This window comes from Cyclopterus lumpus, chromosome 23 (genome assembly GCF_009769545.1).
Source record: "Cyclopterus lumpus isolate fCycLum1 chromosome 23, fCycLum1.pri, whole genome shotgun sequence".
In the NCBI taxonomy this organism is placed as follows: Eukaryota; Metazoa; Chordata; class Actinopteri; order Perciformes; family Cyclopteridae; genus Cyclopterus; species Cyclopterus lumpus.
In genome coordinates this window covers 4,914,917-4,940,000 of record NC_046988.1, presented here as the reverse complement: position 1 = coordinate 4,940,000, position 25,084 = coordinate 4,914,917, and the positions used below count along the sequence as shown (strand labels likewise).

The following is a 25,084-nucleotide window of genomic DNA, read 5'->3' as shown; positions in this document are numbered from 1 at the left end:
ATGGCTGAAACCAGGGGCCCCACGCCACTTCCCAGAAGCCTTCACTCTGCCAGTGTTATTGGAAACAAGTAAGAGATCTGTCATCATCGGTGTCATATCTCTGGTAAAGCAGATGTCTAGTTTGTATGTGACACCTGACCTGGCTAGCCTCAACAAACCACTGTGTCCTTCTGTCCGCAGGATGTATGTTTTTGGTGGCTGGATTCCTGTACCAGAGTCAGACAAACGCATTGCTTTAGGAACTGAATCGATATGCAGTGACTCTTTAAGCATACTAAACTTAGGTCAGTACATTTCTCTTTGAATATCCCACGCTCTTGTCATAGTTGTCATCTAGGGTGAAGCACTGGCAACCATCTTTATGGGTTCAGTTTTGGGAATATGTGTGCTTGAAACATGAAGTTTTGTCAACACTTCTTTGTAATGTTTTAACCACTGCTATGATGCATGTTGTCTTTTATTCAGCCCATGGGGTTTCTGCATCATTCAGAGGCCAGCAAGTTCACTTCTGCCCTGCTTTTATGTCACAGACACTATGTGCTGGCAGAACTTGGGTCCAGAACAGCAAGACGGTATTGAGTCCCAGCTGCAGAGCCAGGGCCCCCAGAGTGACGATCCGTACGCCTGTCGCCCCAAAGCCAGGGCCGGCCACTGTGCTGCCACTGTCGGGTCCAGGCTTTACATCTGGAGCGGCCGTGATGGATTCCGTAGGAGCTGGAACTACCAGGTCTGCTGCAAGGACCTCTGGTACCTGGAGACGGGTGAGGAAGGAGAAGGGAGGCTTTAAGGATTGATCACTTTGTGTCAGTATAAAAAAAAACTAAACAAAAAAAGAAGTTTGGTTCCTCAATATATTCATTTTTTTTGTCCTCAGACCGACCAGCCGCTCCAGAGGCAGTGTTACTCATCAAATCCACCATCAGCATGCTTCATGTGGCGTGGCGCCCCCTGGCGGCAGCAGACTACTACATCCTTCAGCTCCAGCCTGTGCCTCCACCAGCCAAATCAGCCAATCCAACTGGAATAGTTGGACTGGACACCAAGGGTAAAGACTCTGCAGGTATGGAAAGTGCATGTATTCAGCTATCAGTGAGGATCAGGACAAAACTATACATGGAATAGTTAAAGATTAGGAAAAAAAGTAATGGAACAATCTTACAGCCCGTAAAATACATGAACAAAAAAGAAAGAATCTTTAGTGTTTATCAGGGTGACATTTATGTGGAGATTTGTGGCACTACGGTGACATTTATGTGGAGATTTGTGGCACTACGGTGACATTTATGTGGAGATTTGTGGCACTACGGTGACATTTTGCCTTCTCTCTTTATTCAGGTATCCAGTCTCTTCAGCCTCAAACTGGAGGAACCACTAACAAAGAAGCGAAAGCATCGGCCCAGGTAGATATGAGTTACTATACATGCTTAAATCTGTCAACAAAGATGTAGGTTATTACATGTATTATTACACCCCTGCTTTATCATTAGGCATACTGAATGGTATATTTGTTCTAGCAACAGACTGAACACACAGATGTTGGTACTTTTCTTTTAGACTGAACTTGAACACATGATGATGTTTTTCTATAGGGCATTCACACTGAGCATGTTTAGTGAAGAATTCAAAAGGCAACCTTATTACTACTTCTGCATTTTTCCTTATTAGATTTAGACGTGGATCTCTATTCTGAGCCCTATTAGTGTGTGACTAGTATTACCACAGGACCCCTGATTTAGATATTACTTTGCCTCACCTGTGTTTGTGTGGCACATTTGCACGGGATAAATGAAATCTATTGGCTTTGCTTAACATCAGCTAATAAAAAGTCATATCAAAAGATATTATACTATATGATATTTACATTGACTATAATAAATGTTATTATATTTCATGGGCTAATTCATGTTTATATAATACTTGCCAAGAGCTCTTGCTCCTCTGCCACTGGGGCTCCACGCTGTGTAGCCTGATGATCCTAAATTTGCACCCAAAGTGCTGTCAAAACTTTAATAGTTCTTGGCTGAGGAAAGAGGCAGAAACAAACCTGTGTGTTTGGCAAAATATAGTTAGGAAATTTGCGGTAATTTAATGAATTTTCTCCCTGAATTTCAGGATGCTTCAGCAAAGCAGGAAACTATGGGAGGATCGGCCAACAGCTCAGCCGTGACCAAAGCACAAGGAGGGCCGAGTTGTGGGAGGGAGACGGAAAAGGACTCTGACACACAACGCGGCGGTACATCTTGATGTCAAGTGATTTAAATACTGGTCGATTTTTGTGCTTCCACAAATGTAATTGTCGGACAATAAAAGATACAGTAGGCATGTTTAAATAAATGCCGCTGCATCAATAAATGTATTACTCTAGTTATAGATACCTATAGAGTTATAGATTCCCCACACAATGTTTTGAACTGGCCTCGTCAAATACGATTTGTCTTCTCACTTGAATGGTACTGCAGTTTCCCCAGCTTTGATCCACTGACCTCTCTTTGTGTGGTTCGGTTGTAGGTGCTGGACAGGAGACATCAGCCACAGAGGTCAGCAGCTCAACTCAGCACCAGCCAGGTAATGATGATGCTCAAATGTCAGCGATACATCCGACTGCATCACAGTGAAATTGACTGGACTTTCCTTTCCGTTTACAGAGTCCCACCCTGTTTCTGCTGACAAGACAAAAGACTTCTATACCCATGCACATCAGGTCAGATCAGGGCTGGGTGATGTGGTGTTTAAATAATATCTCTATTTGTGGCTATGTTGCGATATCTTGATGTTTTCACATTTTCTTGAAAACACTTTTTGTCATAACCCTTTGACGCTAATAATCATATCTGTGGGATCCTTCTAGCAAATTAATCTGTTATCATGAAGTCAAATAGTTAATTGTGCCCTCTCGGGACGGTAATTATTTGCTCTCCTGGCATGGTCTAAACTAAGACTAGACAATCTCCTCCCGGCAGAATCCAAAGGAAGCTGTGTGGTTTGATGTGGGTGTGTTCAAAACACTCTTCTCTGAGGTCAGCCAGTACTTCCTACCTGCTGACAGTGACCAGGTGACTGCAGCCAACAGCAGTCGGCTGTCAAACACTAAAGAGGTAAAAAGCAGCGACCTCCTGTACAGTAATACATGGTGGGTGTTGATTGGGTCTCCATGAAGATGCCAGTCATCCCTCTCTTTTCAGTCACACATCCTCATCTGCCCTTCCTCCAGAGAAAGCTTCCAGGGCCTCAGGACTATCAGAGCAGAGAGAAGCAGGAGCTCGCTCCGGGTCAGACCTACAGGTTCAGAGTGGCGGGCATCAACAACTTCGGCCAGGGAGACTTCAGCACTGTCAGCGAGTTCAAGACCTGCCAACCTGGCTTCCCTGGAGCGCCCTGTGCTGTCAAAATTACCAAGGTGACGTATCAAAAAGATTCAGACTTAAAAGCGGTTGATGCAATAAGAAAGCGTCGCTGTTTTCTTCCCATTTCCCCTAATAACCCTCCTTCCGCACAGGCCAATGAATCTGTCCACATCACATGGGAGGCTCCCCCCTCTCCATCAGGCCGGATCTTGGAGTATTCCATGTACATGGCGGTAAGGAAGAGCCGGTCCACCAGCTCAGGTCAGATGGCCTTCATCAGGATCTACCGCGGCACCAAGACGTCGTGCTCGGTCAGCACCACCCAGCTGGATAACGCCCAGATCGACTGCTCGGCCTCCAACCGACCAGCGGTGGTCTTCCGCATCGCTGCTAAGAATGAGCAGGGCTACGGCCCAGCGACGCAGATCCGCTGGATTCAAGGTGGAGGAGTTCAAGTGTTTTCGGTTTCTGCAATTTTTTTTACATTAAAGAATTTGTTGTGGTTGGGATCCCAACTTGACTCGAACTCTTGTTTCTGTCTCTTTTAGATTTCAATAAATTGCGAGCGTCCGCGTCCAAAGTCGACAGCAATGCTGAGGCCGGCCAGGATGCTGCTGACAGGTAACCGCGTTGACGACTCATGAGTTTTACTCATTTTCTAGATTGGATTTGTTTTTATTGAATTGTCTCTCGCTTTCTCTTTTTTTCTTGCAGCTCCAGTTGAAAATGTTTGGGTCTATGACACCGTGTTTTGGAAAGACCATATGTGAACTCAGGAAGTTGGAAGAAAGTACCCCACCAAGATGTATATTTCCCGAGATAATTTTGTTAATTTATTTTTTTTATGTATTATTACCTTGTAAATAGATTTTCATAGTAAGTTTCGCCACGTGGCTATTTTAAACTATTGTTTTGTTAAGTAATATGTCACTTCAAGAAATAATTACTGCATCAACCGCAGATGCTTTAAAAAGTACGTTGAGTGAAACACAATGTTTTCAGGACCAGGAAACCAGAAAGATGATAATTTTTTAATGTGGACCCTTTTTACAATTCAATTGACTTTGAAATACCAGTTATGTCTACAGTGGAATGTTGTTTTACGATGAAATCATTTTCTATCGTTCAGGTTTGGTTTAAGATCTTTGTTAATGTGTTTTGTCAACGTTCACATATGTTACTACAAACATTTTCATTGCTGTCACATTTATTTGTATTTTTATTTCTTTTATTATCATTGCCATCAGATTATTCACATTACACATGTTTTACAAGTTTAAGTAAGAAAAGAACCGTTCCTAAATCAAGAAAATGTTGCTGAATGAAACCAAAGAGCAGGGCACTGTTTAAGTTTCTGATATTAATTAAAGTAGCAAAAATGCTCCAGATATTAAAGGAAGAGATCCACTGGTTTGACCAGCTCACCATTTAGTGGGCAAGAAGTACTATCATTATCTTCCCTATCCTACTCCATCATATCTGGATTATTACAGGCCTTTTTAACCAGTTCAGTGAAGGAACCTGTGGACAGATTGTTAACTGGACCTCACATAATTAAGACCAGTGCTGCATCTCTTCATGTTCTTGCTTTAAAAAAATTAAACATTCCTTACTTCCAGTAAAGAGCATTATTGTTGGTCTTTATATCTTTTTTATAGAAGGTTTGGTCATCCATTATTTCCCTTAAGACTTTTATTGATCTCTGTTTTTAGTCTTTATTGTGTCACATATTAGCCACATATTATCAATTTAGATACAGTGTGTGTATAATGCAGACTGTGTTCTCATTGGGGACAATGTAGTATGGGGAGATATGCCTCAGAATTATTGTCTTGCCTCTCAGGCAACTGGTGGGTGTCCAGCTGTGGACTGATCGGCCGTTCCTTCAGGCACCTCGTATTTACTGAGGTATCAGTTAAATGCAGATTAGTCCCTGGCTGATTTCCACAATGTGAGCAATGTGTTGATTTTTATTACATGTCATTTTTTCTGGGTAGATATAACTTAACTTTTGTGCAATAGACCGTATATAAGAAGTCTGCACGAAATACAAGGTAAAATACACAAATATGCTAATTTTGCTACTTAATATTAGTAACCATTGGTTACTCAAATGTGGTTAAATAAATATCAAGGACTAGTGTATATGCACTCAATATAGGCGATGTATTCGATACCTAGTTACAATTAAGCAATCCCAAAACCTGGACATATGTTCATGTTTTTGTTGGTAGATGTCGGAAATGAGGTATGTGGTTAACACAAGTTTAATATATTTAAATGTTGTGTTCTCCGATAATAAATACTTCGTTTTTTTTTTTTTTTAAACTAAGTGTTTTTAAAAAGCGGTCGCAAACAAATGGCTAAATGAGACTACAAAACGTCATGACGCCGACAAGTCCGCCCTAGTGCCTTCATTGTTTATACTCGCGCTAATGCGACCGTGGTGTAGTTCATTTGTGAAGAATCTCATTGGCCTAATGTGAAGGGCTGTGCAACGCTAACTTCCGGGTTTGGCCTCCAAATATACGTCATCATTGCGCCACTTAATAGTAAGTAGCAGAGCCCTGGTGGATAAACTAACCTATGTGGTAACTATATGTATATATACATATATGTACAAAGCTAAATATATATAGCCAGTATGAAAGCGTTGATAGGACTAGCCGCTTGACAGTGTTCGTCTTCCTTTAACGAGAGAAATGCACTTTGGGAAAATTCCCGTGATCCCCCAGTTTGTAGTTTAAAGATTAGCAACCTAGCGCTAGCTAGCATATTAAACGGACAGAAAGCAGGAAAAGAAGCTCTAAATTTAACAAAAGGTAAGTGACTCTCGGCAATAAACTGCTAAAGTCTCAAATTTAAATGGTGTTGTTGTTAAATAATACTTTATAGTGTCGTAATGCATTCTTTTAAACCTAAATATGCGCTGGATTGTACACAAACTTACGTTAGCCAAGTTTCCAAGCTAAAGTTCCTAGTTCCGGTTTAGCTGACGGCTAAATTAGTGGTTCAGAATGTAGTTTGAATTGTAACTAGTTATGTTTCCATTTCCATTGAGCACTATGGTCTGAATCCCAGTGACAGTTAAACTGTAGTTTCTTGTTTAAAGAGCATTGCTATGTCTTTGAAGGGAAACTGTCAAAGGATGCGAGTGTCCGACAACAGACGCACTCAGATCTCGAGCTAGTTAGCATATCGTCGCAATCAGCGCGATATTCAAAAACAATTCAATGCTTTTGACCCATTTCAGACGTCAGGTTAATGATGTTTAGTCTTCAATTATGATCAAGCCCACTTGTGTGATGCGTATGTCTATTGTGTGTGTGAGTCTATTGGGACGTTGACGCTGCAAAAGCATGTCAACAAACAATAAGTTACGTTTGTTTTGAGACGCTCAAGTTAACCTACCTGGCTTTCTTTCTTTAATTGTTTTATTTTTGATGTACTTATGAAACTACAGATTATGCTGCGATGATATCATTTTGAAGGTGACCGTTAATTTATTCTCACAGTGACATTGGTCTAACATTCACCTCCAGAGATGGATTGGATGCTTGAAAAGTGTTTTAGTTGCAATCACAGACTGCATATCCTGGGGGAAGGAGCTCCTAATCACTTGAGATTGATTCAGAGCCTTGACTGCTACGAGGTCGTGATTTAATGAGTAGCTGGGGGACTCCTCTCTCAGCCACCATGGTAACTAACCGACAACAAACAGGAATGATATTGGCCCTCTAAAAGCACCTCACCACACTTGGAGAATGCAGACAGTTTGTGTCACTATTAAAAACAGAGCTGACTATTCCTCCTTTTTAAAGCTATAGAGACACAACACTTCCTTTTGCTTTGTTCAGCCAGCTTTTCTTGATCTCTGCCCATCTCTGGCTTTTTTGCTGCAGAGGTGAGATGGCCTCTTCCCTCGGCCAGTCGGCACCCATCTTCCCAAACCTGGAGCCTGGGATGGGGAAGTCTGCAGCCATGCTGGGGTTGTCTGCTGGGCTGGGGGGAGCCGAGATGGAGCTGCAGAAGATGCTAATCGACGAGAGGATGAAGTGTGAAAACCACAGGACCAACTACCAGACACTTAAGGCTGAACATACCAGGTACATTTAATTTAAGATACACTTTTCTTATCCTTTGGCAGTCTGTCTTTAGTTATGATGATCATCAACAACACTGACAGGCAGTGATTTTATTTGGCAAAATGTGTTAAGTGCACTAAATTCTATTTTTTACGATACACGCTTTCCCATGTAGTTGGTATTCTCAGCCCTGGTATTAGGGACGGGATGATATAGGATTTTTATTGCCGATCATGATAAAAATAAATACATTTTTAAACTCTCAAACAGTTTTTATAAGATATTCCTTTTATTAGTCCTGCAGTGGGGACATTTACAGGATTACAGCAGCAAAGGGGGTAAAGTGCAAGAGACAGAGTAAAAAAACAACAAAAACAGTAAAGAGTCCACAATAACTGAATATTATATGCAGGCAGAATAAGTATAACTATTTTGCACAGTGTATTTATATTGCACAGGTTGAAGTGTTTGTAAAAAATGTAAGAGAAAAAACAGGCTCATACATAGTTGCCATTATAAAAATTAAATGATCCGTTATTTATATTTGCCAAGGGGGTGGGGGCTTATTGATAATAACCTTATTTAAGAACTTTGATTGTTTTTTCATAAAGAAATGTGTATTTGTTAACATATAAAGTTAAGTGATTTAAGTATGTTTTAGTGTCTTGTTAAGAGTTGTATGCACATTTTGATGATTATTTGGATAATTCGTGATTTTTGCAAAACATGCTTGGCCGGGTTAAGCGTGGCAGGACATTTATCCTCCTACGTGTGCTCGGTGTCTATGTTGCAGCTTGCAGGATGAGTTCAGCCAGGCGCAGGGTGACCTGAAGCGTCTGCTGAGCGACAGACAGGCACAGCAGGAAAAGCTGCAGCTGCTGTTGGCGGAGCTCCGAGGAGAACTGCTGGACAAAACCAGGGAGCTGGAAGAGCTGCGAATGCAGGTAAACCAAGCTGGAGGCCCCACGGACCTCGTGGGAAGGATGCAATCTTTGGCTCTTTGGTTGTGACCAAACCTCTTTTGGCATGCCGGGTTACGTTCACAGACCCAAAACAGGACACCTTTTCTTTTCCTGGTGTGGTTGAGATTTAAATATTTCTCTGCAACTTGACTTCTACTGACTTTCTCGAAACACGTGTGTGACTGTGGGTCAGTGGTTAGCAGATCCGTCTTTCATTCAGGGGGTTGGTGGTTCAATCCCCGCCCTACTCGTGTCCTTGAGCAAGACACTTAACCCTGAATTGTTCCCTGTAGCTGTGTCTACAGTGTATGAATGTAACATTATTGTAAGTCTCTTTGGATAAAAGCGTCAGCTAAATGACATGTAATGTATTGTATTGTATTGTATTTGTGTGTGTGTGCACCAGGTGATGACCCCTCAGCGGCTGGAGTTGCTCAGAGCTCAGGTGCAACAGGAGATGGAGGCTCCAGTTAGAGAGAGGTTCAATAAACTGGAGGAGGTCAGTCTGTTTGTGTACGGTATGACCAGTGACTTTGTATTAACTTTACCCATGAGAGAGAGAGAGCACTGGTGTCATTGATGGAGTTGCTACCCATCTACTTATATTTTATGTTTCCCTCGTCATAATAGATGTCAGAAATGGAAATGGATAACTCGTACAGACATTACCCTTCAATGCAACCACACCTTATCTCTTCTTAGCTCCCCGAGGACCAAGAGTGCACTCAGAAGAACTTTGACATTAGGAAAATTAACAATAATGACATTAAAAATACATATTCTATATATTTAAATATGAAGTCAAAGTAAATGGCTAAATTAAATAAAATAAAGTATCCATTGCATGAACTTTTGTTCCTGTAGAAATATGCTAAATAGGAAAAACCTCCACAAGGTGGCATGGGACATCAGAGTCCTTAGTAAACCTGTCGTAGGACCAGCTCAGTATGTGTCCAACCTTCTTGAGCTGGAGCAACGATACCTCCTGTTCATGTTTCAATAGGACGCCTCGTTAGGTTTCCTATTTGAATGAGAATTAGAAATGAGTGTGTGCTAATTCTGATTGAGGCTATTATTTGCAATTACTAGGTTTTGTGGCATGCGGTTTACGTATCACCCTAAAGATGATGATGATGATGATGATGATGATGATAGTGGTGAGTGGGTTGGATTCAAGAGGCTGCATTACATAGAACTAAAAGGCCCCTGAGGGCCAGCACGTGACTCGAGAGGGACAGGATCAAAACATGTGGCCGAGAGAAACCGGGTTACTGCATATAGAATAGGTGGGTTAATAGACCGATTTATTTTAGCTTGGCTGTAAATATAGAAAGCTATTGAAGCATCTCCGTTAACCTCTTGAGAGCCTATTGACAATCATTTGAAAGTTGCCACTTTCAAGCAAATTTCTATTTTGTCTGCTTGATTGCTTCTGCTCTCGCTGATTTTGGGGCTAATTTGCGTTGTCGCGTTCCTTCGTTTCAGGAGACCGAGAAGTACCGGTCCGAGTACAACAAGCTGCGGTACGAGTTCACCTTCATCAAGTCCCAGTTCGACCACCAGAGAGAAGAACATGCTCATGTGTTGGAGGACAGGAGGATCCGCTATGAAGCAGAGGTACGCTTGTTGTTCGGTTGTTCAGCATTTGGGTGGTTTGTGCACATTGATTTCTAGTGACAAAAGTAGACACTAATTAAAATGACCCCCCCCCCCCCCCCCCCCCCCCCCCCCCAAGATATCTCGTCTGGAGGCGGACAGAGAGGAACTGGTGGCTCAGTACCAGGGTTCAGACCCAATGCGTGATGGGAAACGAGTGGAGGCCCTGCTGAGGGAGAAAGCCCAGCTCCACCTGAGGCTGAAGGGCCTGGAGGCGGAGTTGGCCGAGCTTCGCGCCCAGAAAGACAACTCGGGCCAGCAGGCCGAGAACGTCCAACGCATCCAGATCAGACAGCTAACGGAGTCTCAGGCTGCAGTGAAGTCGCTGGAGGTGAGCCGTCTCTTATATTTCAGTTTATTACTGCGCTGTTTGTGCTGAGCACTTTTCATCTTGATTGCTTGACGATTTGGCTGTACATGTGACCGATTGTTGGATCTGATATGTTGTTGTTGTTGTTGTGACAGGCGGAGCGTCAGTCGTTGCGTCTACAGCTGGAGCGAATGGAGAGCGAGCTTCATCTGACACACGAGCAGAACAGCCAGCTCACCGGACGACTGAACAAAGCTGAGCGAGAGGTCAACTCTCTGACCTGTCAGGTACGCAGGTTTTTGTTCAACTCTGACCCCGTCCTGGCTGTCGATGGGGCCATTAGTGTTTCGGGATTTTGGGTCGGCCACCATAATTCTACTCACGCTTGGCACACAGTAGACATTTTCAGTTGGTTGGTACTGGGCAGTAAAAGGATTGTTGGGATGGTGGTCGGGAAGAAATTGTCTTGAGCCTTGTATACCAACTGCTATAACAAAACAACAACACAAACAATCTGTAGAGAGGCAGTCCGTGTTGACGGCAACTTTAAAAGTTTAATTTGCTTCCCTTTTCATCTGCTGCTCCAATGTGTGACTCAAAACGCTGAGACAATCCTAGCAGGGGTTTTGAGATCCGTTGCACCCACTAATTAATTCAAATGTGGGGTCATGAATTGTGCCTGAAGTCCTGTCAGACCTAGTTCAACTTTCAGCATGTACTTGAGGTTTGAAGTAACAAAAACAAACCATTTGTCTTTATGTGGCTTTCAGATTGACAGCCTGAAGCATTCACATAAACTGGAGGGGGCCAGCGTCAAACTGGAGTGTGCCCGCTCTAAAGGGGAGCTGGAGAGGGAGAGAGACTCACTGCAGGGGCAGATAGACGGTAAGGAACACACACACACACACACACACACACACACACACACACACACACACACGATCTTGGGTAGAAGATATAAACGGTGCACTGAATTCGACTATACCGTGCGGACCGGTAGAGCGTAGAGACGTACTTATCAGTCGGCTGCCATAGAAACGGGCCAACTAGTTTCATATTTCAGATATTTTGCGGGTCACATTTATTCACGTGGCACACAATAGCTTTACGTCGGTACACTACAGCACAGACACTTAAAGTTTAACATTTATAACAACCAGTCCAAAATAAACCATAGAGAAAAAACCTTAAAACCATCTGGAAGAAGTAACTTAATCAGACACTTATATTGTGATTAATTCCCATCATGCTGCTCACTGACCGTCTTGTTGACTTGCATGTTGCGTTCAAGCTCTACTCAGTAAATATGAGTATTGCGCAAAAGGTAAAATATAACGCTGTCATGTGTCAAAATGTAATCCTTTAAAATTCAGTTTTTAGCAAGCACCTTGAATAAACACAGTAGTTTGAATGTGAAATATATTGGAGAGAGAAATATGACCAGTTTACCATCTTAACACTATCTAAGCAGCTTTTAATAAATCATAAAAACTACTAATGGCAAGTTTTAGTTTTTTATCAGAGCAAATATAAAAAAACAAATATTTCCTATTCATTTGAATTGTGTTTTCTGCAAATAACCAAAGATTAAACCGATTTGACTTAGAATTAAGAAAAAAGAATATACAGCATTACACACACGTTTCAGAATATATGTCGCTCTTGTCTCTGACAGAATACTCCATTAATTTACAGTACATATGACACGATTCTCGTGGTAACTGCTGTGTCTCAGGTCTGCATGCGGACGTGGAGGTGTGGAAGGCTGCGGTAGAGCGACACAAGGAAGTCCTCGTGGAGAAAGAGAGGGAGATGGTGAGGAAGGTGCAGTCTGCCCGCGAGGAGGAGTTCCGCACAACAGCAACTTTGCACGAGGAAAAGTGAGAATCACCGTTGTTTTATTCCAGTTACTGATGCCCGTCACCTGGTAGCACGTCTCGCTTTGGAAACATGCCCGCTGTTGAATTTTAAATGCCGTACTGGTCTTTTCTCTTCCCTTTGCTGCTGTCATGGTCTTTTGTATTCTTTTCTGTTGTTAGGTTGGAGGTGGAGAACCGCCTCGCTTCCCTGGAACAGCAGAGGGCTCTGCAGGACGCTGCAGATCACGCCCAGAAGGAGGAATGGGAGGAGCGTCTTCGCAACGCTCAACAAGGAGAGGAGTCGGCCCGCAGGGAGCTGCAGAACCTGAGGTCAGCTTTCTCCTGATTATTGACCGTTGCCATATCTATAAAGCCCCCCTCGTCAGTCAAGCTGCTCATTCTTCATGTAATATTTGCTATCTATTACATAAAAACACCTGTACATGTAGAGCCTCAGTTTATTCTCTGAAATAAATGTTGATGAAGTGTAACTGAAGTTTTTAAGACTACTGCACATATCAGCAGTTTGCTGTATTGCAGAGTGGGAAAGGCTCTTTAATGATCATACAATAGATTATACATTTTTAAAATGGCTTTTCTTTGTTGTGGCATTCTATGTTTTTAATGAAATCTAGTTCCCTCATTATTGAAACTGTTTTTGTCTCACAGAAGCAAAGTGCAGCAGCAAAGCTCACATCTTGAGGAGCTCGAGAGACAGAAAGCAGAGATGGCTGACCTCCAGCAGGTTTGTCCTGGAGCCAGCGAGGCCAGGGGAGTTGGCCAACATAAAGCCCTTTTTATTTGACCCAACAGCAGAACCAGGAACTGGGTGTGCAGCTGGGGACGCTGGCTCACTCCGAAAGTGACTTGATGGAGAAAAACCAGCGACTGAGAGAAACTCTGGACAGAATCAGAGAGGATCTGCGGACGGCCCGAACCCAGGCAGAGAAGAGCCAACACGAGGCAGAGAGGTACCGCACCGTCTCCATGTTGGTTAGATAATTACAGCCATCGAATCATGCATCTTTGCAAATATCGCTTCAATACACCACTGTCCCCCCCCTCTCTCTCTGCCCCCCCAGGCTGGTGGAGGAACACCGGGTTGAGTGGTTGGAGGAGAAACACAAGCTGCAGGAGCGAGACGCTGAGCTGCAGCAGAAATACTCTCGGAACAAAGAGAAACTGCAGAGGGCAGCAGTGGCCCAGAAGAAGGTACTGCTGCAATGTACCAAAAACCTTCCAGAAGGGTTTCTTCTTTCTACACGTTGTCTTTTTGTTTTAAGAACAGTGAACTACATCGAATCTGTCTTCTGTAGAGGACTCTGAGAGGCGGTCATGTGTTGGCTTCCCTTTGCTTATTTACCACATTAGTAACATTGAAAAGGTCTCGGGAGTAACTCAACGTTTTCTACTTGGAACATGCAGATAAAGTGTGTGTGTGGTGTGTGGTGTGTGGTGTGTGGTGTGTGGTGTGTGGTGTGTGTGTGGTGTGTGTGTGTGTGTGTATGTCAGAGGAAAACGCTGACGGAGAACAAAGAGAAGAGACTGCAGGATAAGATTCAGTTGCGGGAGGCCAAGATAGAAGAGCTGGAACTGGAAGCTGCTGCAGCAAAGAAGTAAACTGTTTTGTCACTGGTCAAAGTTACTTTTGTCAACTTCACTTTATATTTCTTGAAAATTAAGAGACGTCCTTTTCAACAATGCCTACAAGTAAAGTATAAATTAACACTAAAATTACCGGCTAAGTCTTATTTTAAACTTTTCCCCCTCTGTGTCTAGACCATCATTCTCAGGGGAGCAGGCTCAACTTAACAGACGATTGAAGGAGCTGCAGCGACGACACAACGAGTTTCGGCGTCTCCTAGTGGGCGGTCAGGGTACCTACAGCGCTGGCCCCGCCTTCCTGACCTCACCCACCCCCTTTCTTCTCCTCGGGTCTGAGGGGCCGTTAGCCAACATACCAGTAAGCTCTTACTTTGTTTGCATCGGTCTGTAAATGGATGAGAGCGCTGTGTAGCGTAATGGAGACAAACCGGCTAACTGAAGAAGCACTATTTGATCGATGGACAGCATGCAGGAAATCTGGAGTTAGAAATTAATTAAAATGTATGAATATGGCTGTGGTCCCAGTAGCTTGTGTTCTCCCTCCGTGCGGCAGGAGGAGCAGCATCAGAGGGAGCTGTGCCTACTCCGTCGGAGGCTGGAGGACCTGGAAAGCGCCCAGCAGCAGCAGCTGGAGGAACTGGGATCTCTGGTGCAGAGGGACCCCACTTCCCAGCCTGACCTCTGACCTCTACACTACTTGACATTAAGAGTGAGATGAAGCACTTCTCATTTCAGTTTGTGCTTCCTGACTTTGCGTCTTAGTCCCTCCCACCTGAGGAGAGTAAGGAAAGAGACATTTAAAGTCCTGGTAAAGTAAAATCTGAGATTAGTTTCTTAAAGCCTGAACTATATCGTGAATTGTGAATAATGCACAACGCCCCATATAGCTCTTAAATTAATCACCGTGACCTCGTGCTCTGCTATAAACCTTCAGCAAAAGAACCGTTCAGCATTGAGGTGACATGTTGGGTAGTTACTGTGCATTAAGTAATAAAAATCCACAATTGGCTGTAGTTTCAGAGCAGATTGTTGCTTATCATTTAACGATTTAAAAGGTTGCAGTTATTTATTGTCATTCTAATTTACCTGGGTGGGTTTTCTGTGGTGTGACAAATTCAGAACACATTTTTGTTACTTTACCCGACTTCAAAGCAGTGAACCAGTATGAAAATGAAATGTGACGCGCAGCATTTTCTATACAACTGTGCAACCTCGCTCCTCAAGATGAGACTTCTTTCAATGTGGCACGCTGAATAGATGAGAAGAGCTTCCATGTGCAAGCATTAGAATAGCGTTTATGTATCTAATGTTGTTTTTTTTAACTGCCCATAACATCCTCAGGGTTTTTGTATTGCAATGTTAATGTTTACTTTGAAGCCACTGTGTGGGGAAATGTTTTTATACAGAGTTGTTAAAAGACAAAAGCTGTGAATTGTACTTATACAGTCTGTTGATGTCATTTAAAACAAGTGTCACTTTCTTTTCCTGATGTCTGTGGTGTGATAAATGTTTTGCGTTGCATGAATCCGACACATGACCGGTCAACGTACAGTTCCAAAAGCGTTCGGTAGAGAAGGACCTCTTTATGTTGATTGGTGCCTCTCTTCAGTTCCTTCAAAAGTAGACGCATAACTCCAACTGACATGTTTGGCAGCACTTTGTAGCAGAGATGATTCAACTTGGGGGGGGAAAGTCTTCTAGGTATTCATAACAGTGAAAGGATGGCAGCTCAGTTCCAGGGGCAGCTTTTTAGTCCATCAAACAGGTTTTTAACATGATGTAGTTGCTCCGTCAGCTCACTAGGGGCGCCGTTTTGGTCCAGCTTGTCTTTGATCTTTTAGAAAAGACAAAACGTAAGTGTGATCGTCAAAATGGCAGTGAGCTAAATTCCAAACGCACCTGTCAATTCATTTATACATGAAACTCGGGTGTACTGTCCAAAAACATGCAGTTTAAATTCATAAAGAATAGCAGGACTATTTTAACTTGTAAAGGCTTTTGCAATGATACATTATTTATTTTTTCAAAAGGCTGCCCTGCACAAGGAAACAGGAAGCTGAAGGTGTAATGTGGGGAAGCTTGGACCAGCTGTATAAGCTTCATGAGCACCACAACTGATCCAATACGAATACTTTTCTAATATCTTACAACCTATTGAGACACTCATTCAAATGACAGCTTAACTTATTGTTAGCATTCTGTATCTCACATGATTAGTATGAATAGCAAGACACTTATTTTTGAGAGAGAGACTTGAAGAGGAGGAGGAGGACTGACCTCGGTGAAGTATCGCTGGATGAATTTGTAGAGCTCTCTGAGGGCCGCAGATTCATTGAACTCGTTTTCGTGTTTCTGAAATGAAAACAGTCATCCATTCACTGCTGGTCTTCACGTGGCAATTTTAAAAGATGTTCTACAAAAATTGACATTACCTTTGACTCTTCCTGCAGGAATTCCTTGAATTCTGACTCTGTGATTGGTGACTGGTCTCTGATCTGCTTGTAGTAATCCTTTACTTCCTGTTTAAACTTGGGTATGTCTTTGGCGTAGAGTAGCTTGTTGGTTGGTGCATGCTGAAACATGAAAGGTATAGTGAGACTTCAAACTCCTTTTATAGAAGTTGACAAACAAATGTTGACCTTTCTAAAATATTTTTTCAACACTTTCTATGTCATCAATATCTTGTTATCACACTGTTGTATGAAAGATAAGCATTGCATCCCCACTAAGAGCCGTATGGATAATAAAAATCATAGTTCCCCCCAGAAGTACAAGGTGTTCAGTGCTCAGAGAAGGAAGGCTGAAACCTCACCACCACTGAACAAGACTCAAGACTGGGCCAAGAAATATCTGAAGACCGATTTGAAAGGTTTTATGGACTGACTCGCGGCTTTTGACAGACCAGATGGATGGCGGGTGGCCCGTGGCCCGTGGCCGGGTGGCCGGGTCATTAACGGGCACAGAGCTCCACTTCGACTCGGACACCAGCCAGGTGGAGGTGGGGTACTGGCATGGCCTGGTTTTAAAGATGAGCTAGTTGGACATTTTCGGGGTGGAAGATGGACTCAAAATCAACTCCCAAACCTTCTGCCAGTTTTTAGAAGATCCTTTCTTCAAGCAGTGGTCCAGGAAAAAGTCTGCATCTTTCAAGTAGACCATGATCTTTAAGCAGGACAATCCTCCATTGCATGCATCGAAGTCTTCCACTGCATGGTGAGCCAGTAGAGGCCTTAAAGATGAAAGAATAGTGCCATGGCCCCTTCCTCACCTGACCTAAACCCTTTTGACAACTTGGCGTCGCGACTTAAACGTGAGATTTGCGTTGGAGGAAAACGTTCCACGTCTCTGAACAGAGTCCGGGAGGCTGTGGTTGCTGCTGCAACAGATCAAGAAACTGACAGAAACCATGAATGGAAAGTTTATTCCCGTTATTGAAAAGAAGGGTGGCTTTTTGAAATGTGAGAAATGTTTATTTGTACATTTTTTGTTGTTTATTTATTATTCCCACTTTAACAGATGAAAATAAACAAGTGAGATGGGAAGATTTTTTTTTTTCAGTTGGTTGCATAATAATTCTGCACACTAATAGTTGCCCATGAATTGTGCACACACCGATATTCTCTTAAATATTCAGATTTGAGGTTTATTAACATTTTGAATTGACCGAGAGCACTGTAGTTGTTCAATAATAAAATGAAAATACAACTTTCCTAATAATTGTGTATACTATAATTCTTTTTCAACATACTATGCTGTGATTTAGATGTATTAAAATGTAGTATGACTTTTTTTCCGACATACTATGGATTTTTCTACAGACTATATTACTTTTTTCGACAAACTATAGTATCGCATTTTGGAAAAGGTTAAGAAAAGGTCATAGTATAATAACTGAACTATGACATTTTCAACATACTTAAAAAAAAAAACTTTTACTAAATAATATAGTATGTTCGGGAAAAATAACCAAAAAAAGTGACCGTATAGAATGTCGATAAAAGTGATAGACTAGTACATTCCTGCATATACTCGGCTTCAAATGAGGGTCGGTCTGCCTCACGTCTCAACATGAGGACACGATGGTTTCCTGTAATAGTAAATTATAAGACATTTGTCTTGTAATAGTAAATTATAAGACATTTGTCGTCTGCGTTACCTTTCCCAGCTGGGTCTCGCTGAGGGAGAAGGAGTCCATGAAGGCCTGAGCGATGACAGTGAGGCAGCTGTCGAGTTGGGGAGTCTTCTCCATGTCAAAAACAAACTGGGGGTTTTTCAGGATATTGACCCAGAAGCGCAGAGGTAGACTGGAGACATAAGAGACAGAAGAAAAAGTGTTTTAAGGGCAAACTTCTGTCCTAAAGACTTTCAAACTGCCCACAGTGCTTTGCGTGATCCAACAATACCTGTTGGTCTTCCAGATGTGCAGGACATCTGGGTCGGTGATCTTTATGATGTCTGCCTGAGTGTCCAGGAAGTCAAAGAAGTATTTAACAGTTTGCGGGGCTCTGCTGTGCGGCATCCCCCAGATGGATCTGAACAGGTTCTCCACAAATGAATGCACCGCCACCTGAGAGAGGGAGAACAAGGTGATGTCATTTCCTGCTATCTCTCGTCATCCAGGGTGACCTGCAATCAACAGAGTGCCTAAACGTATCCTGTGTAGACTCAGGATAACACAAATGGCGTGCTTCTCCTGCAACATCAACAGTGTTTCAGGAGGTAGAAATTCTGGTGTCTGTATCTTTAGTGTTGGTGCGTTTTTGAGAGAAATGATGCATTGAGCTGGTTCCTCTTGCCTTGGTGGAGAGCAGCTTGGTGAGGTGCACTTCCTTCAGTTTTAACTTCTTCCTCTCTGGGTTCTTTCTTTGGTCCTCATCTACATCAGGATCAATCTGCAGGAAAGAACCATTCAATTCTGTTATAATATTCAGTGATATACTTGTGGAGTGAGGGTCTTATTGGTCTTATTAACCAATTTGAGGATTCAACTCTGCACACACAAAACAAAACAAACTCTCTTACCAAGTGGAAGTATTTTCCGGAGAAGTTCTCATCGTCTAAAAGAAATTGATGAACAATGATCATTACCAGAAATAATAAGCCCACTTCTCTGCCATCTAGTGTTTGTTTAGGTGGTTATGGATTTATTAAAAAGGTCAAATATGCAACTTGTCTTTTACCGTGGCTGGTCGAAACATTTTGTGGCATTTGGTATTTGTTAGTTTCCCGTGTGTGTTTCCAGCTGGAAGTGGATTGTGACCCACCAAAACAAAAATGAGTGGCCACAGTGCAGGTAGGGCGACCACACACAAGTCACATTGTTAGTGTGCGGCTGAATATGATGCAGAGCCGTTTGTACCAATAAAGTTCACCCGGTCAGCACGTTACGGTCCTCGTACAGGACGTCTGTTCCTGAGCTTCATGCTGGATCTCAAGGTTCTCCGACTCAATTCATATCACGGGACCCACTTTCCAGTTTTAGGACAACTCTCCCTGTTCCATTTGCTCATCGCCGTCGTAGGAAGTGGCAGAAAGCTCAGACAAAGACAGCGAGAGCACCTCGAGATTGTTTGGCCAAACGTACCGATGGAACAGTCAAGAATGCACTTTCATGCTCAACATGACAGTTTTCATGGGTGGTGCAAAATGTACCAGAAAGCTGATTAGATTCACTTTAGATAGTAAACGTGTAATGCTTTTGTTTCCCTGTTGATTTCCTATCAATAGTATCTCTCTTGGCTCTCTCTTTGTTCCCCAGTCTTGCTAAACCAAGATCATCCCCTTTCTGGCTCCATCTATAACTGCATAAGAGCGGTATTGATATTACGTAAGGTAAACACGGTGTTCCGTCTCAGCTCTTACCCTTCAGGCTTCCCTGCTGGCTCAGAGAAGGATGACCTTTCCTCGAAAGCACTTTGATTGTAGCTCCATCAGGAACCTACAGGAGGACAACCAACACACAGAAATGTGAATAAATAACAAGGTTAGTTTGAGATGAGCTGCGCCCAAATGGTGGACGAGAGGAGGCAAAAAAAAAAAAGCTCTGGTCGAGCCGCTGAGTTTGAGTTACATCCAGTTGGATCTCAAACTTGTAGTTTGCAGACCACGTTCGGATTTGTTTTTGCGTTTGTAAATGTGTGTATCTGGCTTTGTATTCTATCCTTTGTTCCTTTCATGTCTGTCTTGGAAAACACTTTGAAGCTTGTTTTGAAAAGTGTAATTTATTTATATTACACTTTTCAAAACAAGCTTCAAAGTGTTTTACAAGTTTTTTTACTATTTACTATTGTGTGTTTGTAGATTAAACCTTCATTGCACAACATGAGATAATCGCCAACAATCTGGTGGTAAATATTACAATTCTACAAAATCGGACACAAATCTAACCAGCATGCATTCTGGTGAAGGTTCTGCACAGAACTGGCTCATCTCGAATGAGCCGATTGTCTTATCATACAACCTTTGTTCCTAAATGTCAACGCTCCATTTGGTAAAAAGAGAGACAGAGCCTTTACAGCTCAAATGGTTTACATCTCTAAAATTGTTTAGATATTGCAATAGACAGTTTCCGTTTGACACATTCAACCACAGAAACCACTCGGATAGACCCATGTGTTTCAAAGAAATGTTCAAGAACCACCAGCCTTCAGGAACCGCTATATTTGCTCTACTTTATACTACTTTAATTAAAACAATTTTCCCCAGAATTGTGCATTACGATGATTTACCCAGACAGCAATACCCATCCATTGACTAATCAATTGTGTTGGGTGTTGGGCGTTGATAACATATTAGCCCATGGGGATTAATAAAGTATCTATCTATCTATCTATCTATCTATCTATCTATCTATCTAATCATGTTTTTTAATGTTGTGTCATGGCTTTGTAATAGGTTTACAGTCCAGCCCATCAGGCTATCACACAACTCATGTGTTGGAGCCCATCTTTCCCAGTCTCTGATGGTACTCTGGTAGATGATAGAAACGTGGAGCAAAAGAAAACACTCCCATGATCCAATTATGAAGCCATTACGAACCACTCTTACTCCAGTATGTTTTTTCTTCTTCCTCCTCTTGTACAAACAGTCTGTCACAGGAGTGGGCAGAGAGGGAAACCATAATACTCAAAGTGAAAGGGGAGTCATGCCAACTGACACAGGCCCAGCCCTGCTTCCCTGCTCTCATGTTTACTGTGTTTCACAACACAAACAGAAACACGTGAGGACTTTTTGCATGAGTGTTCGGAGGTTTGACAGAAGTTGAGAGCCTTCTTCCACTGACAGTTTTTTAAATATTAATACAATATATATATATATACACAGTATATATATATAATATATCACCTTGTAGTGCTTGAGTGTGTTGAGCATTGTCACCTCCCCGATAACCTCAGAGCTCGCATCCACTTCTTCAAGACCCACAAACGATCCATTATTCTCATACTCTGGTGGGAATAAGAGTTGTATGGTTAAACAGTGTGAAAATAAAAAAATACATTTAAAAAAAGACAAAGAACTGAAAGAACAGGTCATAAATATATAGTCACTTTGTGGCAAATGTTATTCAAAGAGAAGGAATTATTACACTTTTGGGGTTTCAGCCGTGGAATAACATACATTTGATGCACCGCCTGCTACCTAGACGAGACTTGTAACCGCACCAATCCACCGTCGGAATCTGTACCTACCGATACAAACATCCCTGAGGTGGGTATTGTAGGGGAAACCAAACTTGGCCTTGAAGGTGGACAGGATTTTCTCTTTGATTTGCTCTATTGAGTCACAGCTGAGAGCGGTGACCTCCAGAGGCTCGCTGACCTCTCCGTCACTGCCCACTGCAAACAGCACCTTCAGCTTCTGTAAACAATGCACAGCAACATGTCAATGCGTTTACTCTTGCCTGACCTTTACAGCCATCCACTGCAGACTGTTGAATCCATGCACGAGTGTGTGTGTGAATGGTGAATGCACACAGCTACTTGTGCAGGATGCTTCAGAAAACCATTAATGCTCAAAGCCTCATTGAAACAACACCTGTTTCATAATTCAACACATAAAATGCATATTAGAGATCCCTCATCTTTCTTTCATTGTTGGAAAGTATAACACAGCTGCGTTGAGGAAAGATGTGGTTACTGAAAGGCCTTCACAGCCACGTTGTACAAGTTAAAGTAAATTCACACTCCATCTTATTTCCTCGTCTAATGGTTGGAAGTGTGCAGTAAAGTGAGTCGGGGGTTTGTTAGATTAGATTAGAATGACCATGATTGCTGTGGGTCGAGTCCATGGAGCAGGGGAGAAGAGAGATTTCTACGAAATATAGAAGAGGAGAGAGCACAGAGTGCCGAAGATGGAACGGAGTGAAGTGTTAGAAGAGCCTAATGAAAAGAGATCACATTACTCCTGTATTAGCGGCTCTGCACTGGCTCCCTGTAAAATCCAGAATCACATTTAAACATTTTAAATTCTTCTCCTCACCTACAAAGCCTTGATTGGTGATGCACCATCATATCTTAAAGAGCTTGTAGTACCATATTGCTCCACTAGAGAGCTGCGCTCACTAAATGCGGGGCTACTTGTGGTTCCTAGAGTCCTAAAAAGTAGGATGGGAGCCAAAGCCTTCAGTTATCAAGCTCCTCTTTTATGGAACCAGCTTCCACTTTCAGTCTGGGAGGCAGACACAGTCACCTCATTTAAGAATAGACTTAAGACTTTCCTCTTTAATAGTGCTTATAGTTAGGGCTGAATCAGGTTTGCCCTGGTCCAGCTCCTTGATATGCTGCTATAGGCTTATAGGCTGCTGGGGGATGTTTTAGGATACACTGAGCACCTATCTCCTCTTATCTCTCCTTATGGATGAATTTACGTCTCATTGGTCTGGGTTTGGGCTATACGAAATAAACTGAATTTAATTGAATTGAATTAATGGACAGAGAAATTGCTGTTGCAGGTTTATGTTGCAGTCAGCATGATTCTTAAAAAATAATTAGAGATTAAAACATTAAAAGCCCCTGAAAACTTGGTTTCGTTCGGGTGGTTAATGCTTTTTAGAAACGTTTGTTATCTTTGTTGAAATTCTCTTTATATCAATAAATCAAACGCTGACAAAAACAAGAGAAACAAATCTGGTGTTTGAGGCTGTCGCAGGACTGTAATAAGTCTGTCTAATTCATTTGGCCTGAATGAAATTATTAGATTGGGTGTCTGCCCGTGCAGTGGCGTTACAGCAGTGTGTAACAATAATGTTTGTTGTTTACATTTATAATTACATTTTTGGGAGGGAGGCCTGAAGTGTTGTGAGTGTTGCAGACTTTGAGACTTTCTCGCTGGATTTAGCAACTTTTGGAGGTAGTGCTGCGAGCGCCTGCCATTGGATACGAGTTGATTCCTTTGAAATTCAAGCTTACTCTTACTAGGTTCTCAAAATTACCAAACCTAGCTTTATTTTCCATGATAATATTACCCAAATTATGAAATAACCAAGACTACGTGTCAGGAACATCTCTCTCGCTCTGAGGAGTAGGTTGTCAAAGTGCAGTGTTCATTGATGTGTTTAAATCTGAGAAATGCCGAGGCGCTTCACTTCCTTGAATTTGTGTTTTCGTCAACAGTCTGACTTCCTTAAACAGGTTCTGTCGCAGCATAAACTCCTCAGAAGCAGCACATTTGTGTCTATCAAAGACTGTATGCAATGTCGTCTCACTTGTAAAACTGTGCAGTTTCTACGTCTGAACATGCAACATTGGATTTGAATTTGGGGAAACATGCCAATGAGCTGCAGAGGTTGAGCAAGATTCTGTAAAAAAAACAACTTCTACAATGAGGACATCGACATGTACCAATAGGATATTTATCATCCGTGCCTTTCTCAATACATTATTTCCTGTTACCATACTGACCCTGCATGCCTTAACAAAACCTCTCTCATTTTCACTGTTAATGTTTACTAAGGTCCTTGAAAATATGAAATCTGAAGCAGAAGCCATATCATATTTTTTTTTTACTTTGACGAGTCTAAAAGGTGATTAAAATCCATGTCTATTAATGAATGGGTTTAGTAATCTGTGTGTTTCTGAAACTATTTCAGAATATTTCTGTTGCGCAACATCCAGGAAAGTAGTTTGCTCAAGATAACCCTAAAAGATGCAGTAAATAAAGCCATTTCAAGCCTTTTAAATCTGCACTACATGAAGGAGGAAGTGGTTCAGTGGCAGCCGTGATACTCAGTATGGCAACAACCTTCATATAAACAAACAGGATGTAAGTAGATGTTGACACCTTTTATTGGAAAAGTAATGACCTGGTAATCTGATGTTCATATTTTTGCCAGTGCATTTCTGGAACTATTTTTATAACTTGTGCAATGTCCAGGAAATTAGTTTTGTTAAGATAACAAAAAAACACACAGTAAGTAAAGCCAAGCTTTGCATGTTTGAAGAGGCCTTAAAATATATGGAGGAGGAAGTGGTCTGGTACCAGCCGCTGTGTACCTGACAAGCTTTCATAATACACTCAGTGTGGCAAATGTGCTCTTTTCAAGACATCATCTTTTATAAAGTGTGTGTATTCAGAAGATCGGGGGTACAGTGGTGTACTTACCAAAACAAAAAAACAGAACTAAGAATAGGGAAGTGTTCATGATTGCTTCCACATCTAAAAGCACAACTGACTAAACTTGTGACATACTGACACAGAGCAAAATGCAGACGTACCACAAAGAGGTCTGTATTTACTCCATGACAGTTCCACCAAATGACTTCTTGTTTGGACCCAACAAATCAGCTCAAGTGCAAATGCCCTGAGATGTCAAAGGTGAGTGTGTGTGTGTGTGTGTGTGTGTTTACACATAACCAGGGAGATGAAGTCCTGAGCCTGCCACAGCAGCCAGTCCTCGCTGAGTGTGTACAGAGCTTTCTCTGTCACGCAGTCCACAGGTCCTTTTGCTGTCTGCTGCGTGAGAGCGCTCACCATGAGGAACAGGTGCTGCCCAACACTTTCCTACACAAAACCAGAAACAGGAACTTCAGTGAGTCAGTCGGTCAAATAAGGCACAGAAGGCGGGTGACTTTGTGTGGAGCTCTGTGTGGTTTCAACCAGAGTGGGACAATTTAACTTGTGGCCTCTTTGTTTGTTGGCTGTGAGATTTATACATGCAACATTCATAACTCGAGTTAATAACTTAGTAAAGCATCAGATTAGACTTACAAATGCACCATCTAATTCAATGATGGGTGTACAGAGCTAATGTCCGTGACCATGGTAA

General features: G+C 42.2%; 3 protein-coding genes across 6 annotated transcripts in view; 2 read left to right on the top strand and 1 right to left on the bottom strand.

The window, feature by feature from the left end:
- hcfc2 (host cell factor C2) overlaps positions 1-4,967 on the top strand; it is a 7,203-nt gene extending 2,236 nt beyond the window's left edge. Inside the window, exons 5-17 of the mRNA XM_034526698.1 lie at positions 1-68; positions 181-284; positions 531-761; positions 875-1,060; positions 1,336-1,400; positions 2,113-2,233; positions 2,509-2,565; positions 2,646-2,701; positions 2,961-3,095; positions 3,212-3,397; positions 3,497-3,785; positions 3,893-3,965; positions 4,059-4,967. The exon at positions 1-68 is cut by the window's left edge and continues 17 nt beyond it. Of these exons, the coding sequence (XP_034382589.1) occupies positions 1-68; positions 181-284; positions 531-761; positions 875-1,060; positions 1,336-1,400; positions 2,113-2,233; positions 2,509-2,565; positions 2,646-2,701; positions 2,961-3,095; positions 3,212-3,397; positions 3,497-3,785; positions 3,893-3,965; positions 4,059-4,068 (1,581 nt within the window). The 3' untranslated portion in view covers positions 4,069-4,967. The remainder of the gene's footprint in view (positions 69-180; positions 285-530; positions 762-874; positions 1,061-1,335; positions 1,401-2,112; positions 2,234-2,508; positions 2,566-2,645; positions 2,702-2,960; positions 3,096-3,211; positions 3,398-3,496; positions 3,786-3,892; positions 3,966-4,058) is intronic.
- An 823-nt stretch (positions 4,968-5,790) lies between these two features.
- On the top strand, positions 5,791-15,301 carry cep83 (centrosomal protein 83). 3 transcript variants are annotated; one of them, XM_034525937.1, is made up of 16 exons: positions 5,791-5,896; positions 7,247-7,450; positions 8,223-8,373; positions 8,798-8,890; positions 9,877-10,008; positions 10,127-10,378; positions 10,513-10,644; positions 11,128-11,242; positions 12,093-12,237; positions 12,397-12,546; positions 12,886-12,961; positions 13,030-13,187; positions 13,299-13,428; positions 13,729-13,832; positions 13,996-14,179; positions 14,375-15,301. In XM_034525937.1, the coding sequence occupies exons 2-16, from the start codon at positions 7,254-7,256 to the stop codon at positions 14,504-14,506; spliced, it is 2,151 nt and encodes a 716-aa protein (XP_034381828.1). In that variant the 5' UTR covers positions 5,791-5,896; positions 7,247-7,253; the 3' UTR covers positions 14,507-15,301. The 3 variants fall into 3 exon arrangements, with proteins under 3 accessions (XP_034381828.1, XP_034381826.1, XP_034381827.1); XM_034525935.1 differs by having other exon boundaries at positions 5,854-6,166; XM_034525936.1 differs by lacking the exon at positions 5,791-5,896 and adding an exon at positions 6,309-7,043.
- The window catches only part of plxnc1 (plexin C1), a 27,533-nt gene continuing 14,259 nt past the window's right edge, over positions 11,811-25,084 (bottom strand). The window contains exons 21-32 of one of the 2 annotated variants that reach the window (XR_004608958.1): positions 24,673-24,819; positions 21,510-21,678; positions 21,166-21,266; positions 19,684-19,759; positions 18,844-18,878; positions 18,618-18,713; positions 18,225-18,388; positions 17,978-18,125; positions 16,254-16,394; positions 16,099-16,173; positions 15,372-15,655; positions 11,811-14,593 (exon numbers count right to left, since the gene is read on the bottom strand). Coding sequence is in view for 1 of the 2 variants with exons in the window: in XM_034525934.1 (XP_034381825.1) it covers positions 15,551-15,655; positions 16,099-16,173; positions 16,254-16,394; positions 17,978-18,125; positions 18,225-18,388; positions 18,618-18,713; positions 18,844-18,878; positions 19,684-19,759; positions 21,166-21,266; positions 21,510-21,678; positions 24,673-24,819 (1,257 nt within the window). In the remaining variant the exon portion in view is untranslated. Of the gene's footprint in view, positions 14,594-15,089; positions 15,656-16,098; positions 16,174-16,253; positions 16,395-17,977; positions 18,126-18,224; positions 18,389-18,617; positions 18,714-18,843; positions 18,879-19,683; positions 19,760-21,165; positions 21,267-21,509; positions 21,679-24,672; positions 24,820-25,084 lie in introns of those variants that run through there. The other variant, XM_034525934.1, reaches the window with a different exon arrangement.

Excerpts from the sequence above, each read along its gene's own strand:
- cep83 (XM_034525937.1), top strand. The coding sequence starts at position 7,254 with ATGGCCTCTTCCCTCGGCCAGTCGGCACCCATCTTCCCAAACCTGGAG. Across the intron at positions 7,451-8,222 it reads CTTAAGGCTGAACATACCAG|CTTGCAGGATGAGTTCAGCC; the intron begins GTACATTTAATT and ends TCTATGTTGCAG. Across the intron at positions 13,429-13,728 it reads CAGCAGTGGCCCAGAAGAAG|AGGAAAACGCTGACGGAGAA; the intron begins GTACTGCTGCAA and ends TGTGTATGTCAG.